The following is a 10,052-nucleotide window of genomic DNA, read 5'->3' as shown; positions in this document are numbered from 1 at the left end:
ACGAGCGACGGGGTTTATTGTTGTTTTCTTGTTTTTGTTTGTCTTTTTGCTTTCCCCATCTTTATTGTTGCCCGGCTGCAACATCCATCCTCTGCAGCCTGAACTGCCTGGGCGAGTGATTTTCACAGGGGTGAGAGGTCGCTGAATGTCACCCGGCATATCATCGTGATTCGAAGCCCCGTACTGTTGTAATATATAACATCTTTAATATCTTGATGGGGCGTGTGCAATGCAGGGGAGATGGGGGGGTAGAGGCATCAACAAGTACCGAGTACATCTGTCTCTTTACTGGACTCTTTGCATCTCTTTACTTGCCCCATAATGGCTTTTCACTACTGGCCGGGGTCATGATAGGTTGGGGATTGGGCTTCTTTTTTTTTTTGTTTTTCATTTTCCATTTCCATTTCCATTTTATTCCGGTTCGTTCCATTGGGAATGGACTGCGAACCAGGTCGCTGGGGGCCCCCCCCTCTCTTCTGCCCCCAGCCTCCCTCCGGCCCGTCTGACCGTTGAAAAAGGACGTTCCCGGCCCCCTTGGCGTTTCTTGACAAAGAACGCAGCCTCTTCTTTTTCGTGGACTTTGAACGCCACTTTCCCCCTCCCCCAGCCTGATTCACTGTGATGATCTACAGACTAGTTGGACACGGACGTTGATTGCAGGCTTCCTTTGCACTCTTCATTCTCATTCGTCGAACCAGACGTGTCGACCAAGAGAGAATACTTGGTCACACATCACTTTTTTTTTGTCTCTTCCCTCCCTTGATTCATCTGAAATCTTCACGGCCATCGTACCACTTTTCCCCCACCACTTACACCGTTTCTTGTCTCTCCAAATAGCTGAGGAATGACGCCTCAAATGTCGTTAGTTTGATAGGAACCCCCCCACGCCCTTCCATCTAGACTTGTTCAGCTGGGCGCAACGCAAAAGTTCATACAGTACCCAGTGTACCCGGCCCGAACCTGACAGCCCAGGCAACTAACTCGACGTTCGGGCCCAGGGACCAGGACCAGGTCATCCCTACTAGTCAACTAAAACGGACAAGCGGTTTCAAAGCAAAGCCTGCTGATCCCGAGATGGGGTACGGCCAATCACCGGTCGGAAATGTCTTCCCTTTGAGCAGGTAAAAGTGAGTCCTGCCTAGTTACTCGTTACTGGTATTCACTAGTACCAGTATATGTATGGTCCGTGAGGCACTCACACCTACCAGTCCCCCCAGACCGACCCCCAACAAACAGTACAGTGCAAGGATTCGTCATGCTAACAACAATGACATGGGTGTTTATTTGCTTGTCGCTAACGGTCAGAAGAAAACCGAGCATACGAGCCAACTAACAAAGCACGGATCGCAAGTATCCGTAATATGCAGGGCCAGTTTACAGCATGTGCAGCAATGCAACGGTGCAGCGAAGCACGTGGCTGGGTTGCTGTCTTTTTCCAAGCCTCATTTTGTGTCAGTTGTCATGTTTTTTTCCTCACAATTATTCACAATTCTTTTCCAGTTCGTTCTTTCGGCAAGGCTCCGTTCCAAGAGTCATTCATTGTACCGGACAAGATCGATCATGCAGTGCCATGTAATGCAGAGTGCAAAGTACAAGTAAAAGAATACGGGAACTATACGAACGTTAGTTGTTCTAAATACGATACTGTAACTAGTACTACGAAGAGAATACAGAGTCTAACTACCTAATAACCAGCCCTATCCATGCTCCATGACGACCCATACACGCGGCGTGCCTGTCAATCGTACGATGTCTCTCATCGCAGGAGATCAATTTCAAAATTAAATGTGAATATAAAATACAAGAAATCAACTTTCCAGACGGCGAGGGTCTCGTCAAAGGAGCGACCGCCTTTCTACCAGCATCTGCCTACCTCCACTCTAATAAATACTGCAAGTAAATCACAAACTGCCGATGCAGCCCGCCTCAAACTCTTGAGGCATTTGGCCGATTTGGATCGACGCCACCGGCGACGCCGATGCATCTTCTAGACGTTTGAACCTGTCTCATCGATTAGGCGGAAAGGACCCAACCAGAGCACATTGCATGCATGGTCCATATTAACTTGCAGAAACTAACTAGTGATGACCCAGGGAGGAAGCGAATGATGATCCAGGGAGGCGTCGCCTCGTGCCATGGTCTGCGTGCCCCTGCCGCACCAATGATGGCCTCGTCGTGGATTGCGTGCCACACTGGAACTTGGCACTTCAACTTGCGCACACCCCCGGCGGACTTGTTCCGGGGCCCCTCCCGCGAGACTAGCATGTTTGATTGATCCTTTAATTAAGCGCTCGATTGCTGTCTTGTTGGAAAGGGCGCCGCTTGACTCGTGAGAGGGACGGACTTGATCAGTCACTGTCGATCTCGTGGGCCGCGATATCGTAGCTTACGTAGATGGGGAGCGCTTGGCAGGATGACCCAATTATGAAGCACTGACTAAAGGGTATGATGAATGGAAATGGGGAGATGGTGCAAGGATGAAGAGAGAAGGGTAAAGATGAAAGACTATAGGGTAAGGGTCGAAACGTGCATAGAGTATATACCATGGATGTTATAGGCACAGTACAGACAGCGCAGATGGTATAGACAGTGCAGGCAGCGCAGACAGAAAAATATAGGCAAGACTGGAAAGACTGGAAAGACTGGAAGACTTAATACAATGTGACTTCACTGCTTGTTGTAATCCTGCTTGGCCATCACTCGTCTCGGTGTAAGTGTACTGCTCAACTTGTAAATCTTCGCTGCATTTTCCTTTGCTACTTGCATTGGCGATACCCTACTCTCCAGTGATGTTTACTTGGAGACTATCAACACAATTGATGCTAGTTTTTGTCCAAGCAAAACGAACCTGCTTCAAAAAGGGGGTCTTGTAGCTGCCGTGCCGACTTGCATTACAAGTCGAACCCTAGGGTAGCTGGATGTGAGACGAAGACGTGGGAAAAGAGAAACAAGGACGACGCAAGACCAGGAAGAACTAGCAAACGAGTTCCCATCATGCAACGGAAAGCGAAATCTATCCATCCTCCCACCTGATTCTGCTGCGAAGCCTGTGCATCACCGTGCGCGCGAGGGACAGTTCATTGTCCGAGACGACCACCAACCAACAAACCAACAGCCATCTCGATGACGCAAACATCAGGTTTTTGCCATTGACAAGCCCCTGAAAGAAACATTGCTGTGAGAGAGAAACCAGGGTTCTTTCTTCCTCCATGTCCAACCCCCAATTTGATTCACTGCATCATGCACCACGTACAGTGCAGCCGACAAACCGAACCAACACCGTTCCTTTCCCTCTGTAATACCGTTGACCACGTTCCCCCCCGTGTGCCGCCATACAACCTCGGAGAGACTCGTCACTCAAACACACAAGTTGCCAACATGAATCCACCCACCGGCTCTGATCGAGAAGCAACCCCCACCCCGAGTAGCCATCAATCATGAATCGGCTAGAAACCGGGGCACACCGCGGCCCGGTAAGAGGTGTCCGAGGCTCGACGTAGTGTCAATGCAGTCTACGAGTTCACCCACGTACTTGCAACCATCACGATACCACTTGTCCTATACGCCGGACACTTGGACACTCCGGTACGCGTTGTTCAATTCATACTTTCATTACTCTTTTCCATGCAAAAGGGTCGCAACATGTGGTATCGTTACCATGCATACGTAATCTATAACAAAGAATCCAAACCACAACTTGAAAACGCCGACGCTATGCAGCTCTCTTCTCTATACAAGTAAATAACCATCCCCCATCATCGCACGTACACCGGGATGCCATACACCACCACGGCCGCGGCGTTGAGGTACCGGAAGCGACACGCGCCCCTCGCCCGCGCCACCGCCTCGACGAGGGACTGCTTCCCGCGCGCAGAAGCACCCTCATCCGCCTGCTGCTTCCCCGCCTCCTCAAAGGTCCCCCTGTCCAGCAGCCCCCATTCCTCAAAGGCGCGGCCGGCGAACCGGTCAATGTCGCGGTCCGTCACGTCCCACAGCGTGCCCACCACCGCCGGACACCCGGCCATCATGTAGTTCCACACGGGGCCGTAGCACTCAAACTCGCCCGCCTCGGTCAGCGCCGCCGAGCTGCAGCCCATCAAGAACGTCGCCGGGCGGCACTTGTCCAGCCGCCGGACCGTCTTGCCGCGGATGTACTGCGCGCCGCTGCCGTGGCCAAAGTACAGGAACACGTCCGGACCGGAGCCAAGGGCCCGTTCAAACTCGTCCTCGTCCGGTGGTCGGTTGACGATGCTCGTCCAGCCGGCCAGTCCGGACGCAAAGGGCTTCTGGAAGAAGGCTTGCGTGTTCTTCAGGTCGGAGGACGGGTTCAGCATGTACGTGCCGGACCTGGACGAGACGTAGTGGCCGGGCGGAGAGTCCAAAGTCGGCTTGTCTTTGGGGGGCATGTTGGACTCGGTGATGAGCTGGCGTAGACACGCAAGGGACGGCACCCGAGACACGGCAAGGCCTTGCATGCATGGGAGAGACTCCCAGGGGAAAGCATGCAGAGCCTTGTCTAGAACTAGAACCGTGTGAGCACCGTCTTCCCGCGCACCAGCACGTTCCAGAGCACCGTAGTACCCCTTGAGCGCGTCGTACATCTCGACTACCATGGCGTCAAAGTCGATTTCGTCGTACGCATTTCGCTCGCCGTGAAACTGAAGAATGTCCACGATAAAGTAGAGTAAATCATTCAGAGCCTCGTCAAAGTCGCAATCGGGATCCTCCGTGGGGTCACCAAGTCCAATAAACAGGTCGAGGATCCTAGGATCCAGAGTCACACCGGCCTTGGCCGCCGTCTTCCTTCCGCGTCGTTGACTTCGCGAGGGTAGATGGGCGTCGAGCATCTTTTGCACATTCTTCTGGAAACGAGCCAACAGGTCAGGCCGTCTCTGATGCTGGGAAAAGATGCCCTTGAAGCCGCCTAGCCAGGTCGTCTCGATCTGCGCCAGACACTCCTTTAGACGCGTGTCGAGGGCCTCGCGCTCGGCCCACCAGGCATTGCGCTCTCCCTTGAGGGAAAAGTCACGCGCGGAATGGCTAGTCTCGTTGGCGAGCTTGATGATGTCTAAAAGGTCCTCCTTTCCATGCTCAAAGTTATACACTTCACAGTCGGCGTCGCGGGAGTTGGCTCGCTCCAGAGGCAACCGAAGAATGAAGGGGCTGTGGCCTGCCTGGAACTTGGTCAAGCACAGGTCGTGATGGTTGTCGCTCAAGGATACCGAGATGACGCTCCAGTTCTTGGGAACCATTTCAACATAGCTCTTCTGAAAGTTGGCCATGTCAGAGGCCGGAGCCAAGCTGGCCCTGCGAGGGCCTGCGCCTCTCCTCTCAGCATCCTCCGCAGCCACTGTCGTAGAGGCCAGAGTCTTTTGCTCTCTGCGCCAGGTAACATTGTGCGCCAAGTCGACGGCAACTGTAGCCAAGCCAGAGTGGGCAAGAGATTTGTGTTTTGTGCCAGACGTGGCGGACAGCAGAATGATGGTATTCTGAAGCATGGCTGAGATGCGTCGCACCATGCTGCTGTCCGACTTTGTCATGGCGGAAGAGTGAGCCTCGGCAAGCAGTTCCTGTGCTTCTTTGAGTGCCTCGGCAAACGCTGGAGCATCGCCATCCTTGATGGCCTTGCCGCGGCCCCCTGTCGCCGGTCGCCCACGCTTACCGGGCGACTTGAACGGCGAGCAGCCATCCGCAATCGCCTTTTCCACCAATCCGGCAATGGATGGGAAGGAAATGGTCGAATCTTGAATCACGGAAAAGACAGGATCCGAGATTATCTGCTCCATGCTGTGTCCGATGAGTGACGTCGCCGTTGCTATCTGTTCTTGGTAGGCTGCCATGTCTTGCTTTGGCAGTTCTTTGGCCTGCTTGAGCAGAGCAAGTGCAGCAGTCCACTCTTGCTGGCGAATGAGGCCATTGGCACGGGAAAGGAGCACGGATGCGAGGAGAGAGGCTTGGAAGACGTCGGTGAGTTGCTGAGAAGGCCTAGGAACAGGTGTGACCGCCCTTGATGTCGCTGCCGCACGCTTCGTGATTCGTGGCTTGGCGGGTGTCTTGGCCCTTGTCGTTCTTGTAGATTTCGTTCGGGATGGAGCTGGTGCAACTGCTTCTTGAGTGGCCTCTTCCCCCTTCTCAGAAGATGTGTTTTCGTTCAGACCACGGGTGCCAATCTCGGCCATCTGAAAGTACTCGAGTGCCTTGTCGTTGTCCCCGATATGCGAGCAATATTCTCCAAGCACCTTCGCAAAGCGAATCTTGGACGCGGACATGTCTTCGGGCATCATGTCAGCCAGCGCCTTGAACCGAGCAGCAGCCTTCTCCTGGTCTCCTGCCCGGAGATAGATGGAGCCCGTCCATGCAGCCACCTCGGCGTTGTACAGTGTCGACTGCGAGCTGGCGGCAATCTTGGAGGCCGCGTCGGCGTAGTAGATGGTTTCCTGGAACATGCCAATGTGCGCATAGACGGACGATATGTGAAGCAGGCTGCGGATCAGAGGTGCAGCCAGAGCCCAGACTCGTGGTCCAACAGGGCCAGCTCTGCCGTCCTTGACGGAAACAGAGTCCAAGCTCGTGTCGGACAGACTAGAGTCGCTGCCGACAACAGCAGATTCAAGCTTTGTCCAGTCATGTGAGAGCATGCGCACGCTTTGCTTGACATGGTTCAACGCTTCTTCCACGTTGCCAGACTGCAGGGAGAGGGACGACTGCAAAAGAGAGGCCAAGCAGACTGTCGTGGTTGCTTGCGCCTTGGTAGTGGCCCAAGACGTCTGCGAGCGTCGACAGACAGCATTGACCTCGGATACGGAAAGATTTGCGTCATCTCTATTTCCAATACCCGTGAAATACTCGGCCTGCGCCATGTTGTACGCCACAGAGACGCTCGGCGCCACATCATCTTGTTGCTGAAGCAAACCCTTGGCCTCATCTAACGCATCTAGAGCTTTGGTGTAAAGGCCGGTGCTGATGTACTGAGAAGCAAGCTGGCTCTGGCGGACGATGAGCGCGCTGCTGGTCGTCTGCCCTTGGCCGGCGAAGATCTTGGACAGGGACACCAGAAGCTGCGAAATCTTCAGCTGCAAAAGGTGCTCGCCCCGTAGACCAGCCAGATGACCGAGAGACTGAAGGTAATCTTGGAGTGCTTCAGGGTCATCAATCACCTTGTAGATACTGCTCTCCATCGGGCAGGATCCAACCATATTGGTCCAGGTGTCGATAGCCGCCGGCACGGCCGACTTGGAGAGCTCGTCCGCATCCAGCACTGCCTGTACACTATGATGCCAGTTCAGCAGATGCAGCATGAACCCGGTCAAGCCTTCGTCCTCGGCTTTATCCTGAGTTTCGGCTTGGCGGAGGCAGACTTGCAAGTGCGGATGAAGGGCCGCAACTTCATCCTCGTTGCCCAGGTTCTGGTACAGGACGTGAAGCAATACGCGTAGTCTTCGGATAGGATACTTGTCGGGAGTATAGATACGCAAGAGCGCCGTAAGATTCGGGTCGTGAAACTGCAAGGCGCTGCGTGAACCTGTACTGAGGTGCATTAGATGTTCCAAAACCGCGGCGCGCTCCGTCTCGGGCAGGAAAATGGTCCAGTCTGTCCAAGACTTGTCGAGTTTGGCGATTGATCGGAGGGTTCGAGATAGCATGCTAGACTTGCCGTTCATATTCCATGCTATAGTAGGGGCTTGCGTGGCTAGTGCAGCAGAAACGTCCTTTAGGATGCCATCCTCGGCCATGCTTGTGCATATCGATCTCAGGGTTTGTACGGCATCCTCAGTTCGTCCAGACCCCTTGCACATGTCTGCAAAGAGCTCGAGTTTTATTGACAGCTGGGCTCGCTCTCTTTCAGAGACAGAAAGATCCTTTACCGTGTCAATTGAGCGGCTTAGTGTCTGCAGAATCTGCTTGTTTTCTTCTCGCTTTCTCTGGGAGTGCTTTCGAAGCTGCGAGAACTTGGCGAAGTAGAGGCTGGAAATTTTGACTAGATAATTGTTGAGTTGCTCCGTCTTGGCGGGAGGTTGTGAAGGGTCGCTGAGTGTTTCGAGGAGAGCAGAGCAATGCTGGAGGACGTCGTCAAGCTGCTGCCACTCGGCCGTTGAATTTTGGATGTCGCACTTGACAACCATGAGGGTCCCGTCAAGTGTCTGGCCGATGGTCTTCATGACGACTTGGCGACGTTGATCAAACTGCAGAATATTCCTCGGAGGCGCATCCTTGGTCGGAGCATTCCCGAGCCATCTGCGAACGAAGCGAGGATAGCGAAGCACAAACGTCTTGAGTATTTCGTCGAGAGTATCAGGCGTACGACTTGCTGGCTGCGATGAATTCATCGATTCCATGAGACGACCAACAACTGAACGTCTGGCCAGTGACAGGCTGTCAAGAAGCTCATTAAGTTCCGAAACAGTACCACTCAGGCTTCCATCCAGGCTGTCCAGCACCGATTGCGCGAGCTGTTCGGTTTCCTCGACAGTTTTTGTCCTTTTGAGCACGGCAGCAAGAAGCCAAGCGCAGATCGAGGCATACCGCACCATTGCTTCTGGAGGTGAATGAATGGTCGACCGCAAGTCTTGGAAACATTGAGAAGCTTCGTCATATTTCTTCGCCGCGTATGCCGAGGTTCCCAGTATTTGGTAAATGGCCGAGATGGGCGCGGTCGGAGAGAGTGTCGGAGCATACCCGCAGGACTTAGCCAGCTGCAGCAGTCCATCTACCGAGGCTGCCATGGTTTTATAAAGCAAGGCGTCATTCGACGTGAACCGCCGGGCCAAAGCGCGAAGGCAACGCGACAGCGGCGACAGAAGCTCCTCGTCAAGCTTCCCAGAGTGACCCCCGATTCTCCACCACCTAAGCTGGCAGGTAAACGCCAGCGTCTGCAGCTCAAAGGCCACAAGCGGAGAGGGGCTCACACGCGGTTCCATGGCGGCCGCGTCTTCCTGGCTGGACACGCTCGGCGCGAGCGACAGGACCAGCTGCGATAGCGAGGCCAGCTGACGCGCCGCCTTGGAAGCCTCCTTGCCACCCGTCTTGGCGAGGGCGGAGAGCAGCTTCACCGGGGAGCTCGCCTTGGCATCGCAGAGGTGAGGCAGCGCGGCCTCGATGTGCTCCGGCTTCTTCGACGACGCGATGAGCCTCAGCAGCTGAACCTGACACGTCGTGACCGCCGCCAGAAAGTGCGGCGCGACCGGCGTGCTGAAGCTGAGAAGATCCGAGATGGTCGTCGGAAACTCCCCCGCCACCGCCGCCGCCGCCGCCGTCGTCTTCGCCTTCCCGGCGTCGGGCTTGGCCGCCACGTCGAGTCGTCGGTGCAGCACGCGCAGCTCCTTGAGCGCCAGCTCGTTCATCCCCAGGCCGATCAGCTTGCCGACCAGCGCGGCCATGCCGTTCTCCAGCTGCAGGTCTGCCTGGTCGCGCGACGGCGGGCCCTTGAGGCCGCGCAGGCACGCAAACGCCACGCGCGCGCACTCCGCCGTCGCCAGGCATCCCGTGGACGGGCTGCTGGCGGCTTGCTTGGATGACGCCTTGGCGACGACGGTGGGCGACGTGGCCACGCGGTTGAGCGTGCGCGGCTGGATGGGCGACAGCGGTGCCGAGAGGGACCGTCGGAGTGTGCGTTTGCCGGTCGTCGGGCGCGGCTCGCCCTCGGTTGGCTTCGCGGGCGCCGCGGCAGGCTGTAGGGATGGCTTCGCGGCGTCGGTGAGGGCCTTGATGGTGGCGTTGATGACGTGAGTCGCCAGCGCCGTCTTCTCCTTGGCGCTCAGTTGCTCGGTCGGCGTCGTTGTCGTGGCGGCCCTGGCTCGGCCGGCCGGCTTTGTTGTGGTACGCGCGGAGGCGGCTTTCGTCTTGGACGCGGCGGTCGAGGCAGAGTCGGCATCTGGTAGGAGAAGCTCCTTGATCGTGACCACGGTGGCCGGGGTACATGTTTCTGTGCTCAGCACGGCGGTTTTTACCGCGCTGACCTTGTCTTGTAATGAAGGCATGGTGGTGGTTGTGTGTCTATGTATTATGTGAATGCGGTGGTAGGCATGTCGTCCCGGGTATTTGCAAGCAACAAG

At 55.4% G+C, this 10,052-nt stretch overlaps 1 protein-coding gene across 1 annotated transcript; it reads right to left on the bottom strand.

The window, feature by feature from the left end:
* Positions 1-3,755: 3,755 nt before the first annotated feature.
* Positions 3,756-9,977, bottom strand: ISF_08768 (separin; the record flags this gene model as incomplete). The annotated part of the gene is made up of 1 exon (XM_018852371.1): positions 3,756-9,977. The coding sequence occupies one exon, from the start codon at positions 9,975-9,977 to the stop codon at positions 3,756-3,758; it is 6,222 nt and encodes a 2,073-aa protein (XP_018700448.1).
* Between the last annotated feature and the right edge of the window lie 75 nt (positions 9,978-10,052).

The sequence above is a fragment of the Cordyceps fumosorosea genome, assembly GCF_001636725.1.
Source record: "Cordyceps fumosorosea ARSEF 2679 chromosome Unknown scaffold_35, whole genome shotgun sequence".
Classification (NCBI taxonomy): domain Eukaryota; kingdom Fungi; phylum Ascomycota; class Sordariomycetes; order Hypocreales; family Cordycipitaceae; genus Cordyceps; species Cordyceps fumosorosea.
Note: the sequence above shows the minus strand (reverse complement) of the source record. Positions and strands in the feature narration are given on the sequence as shown.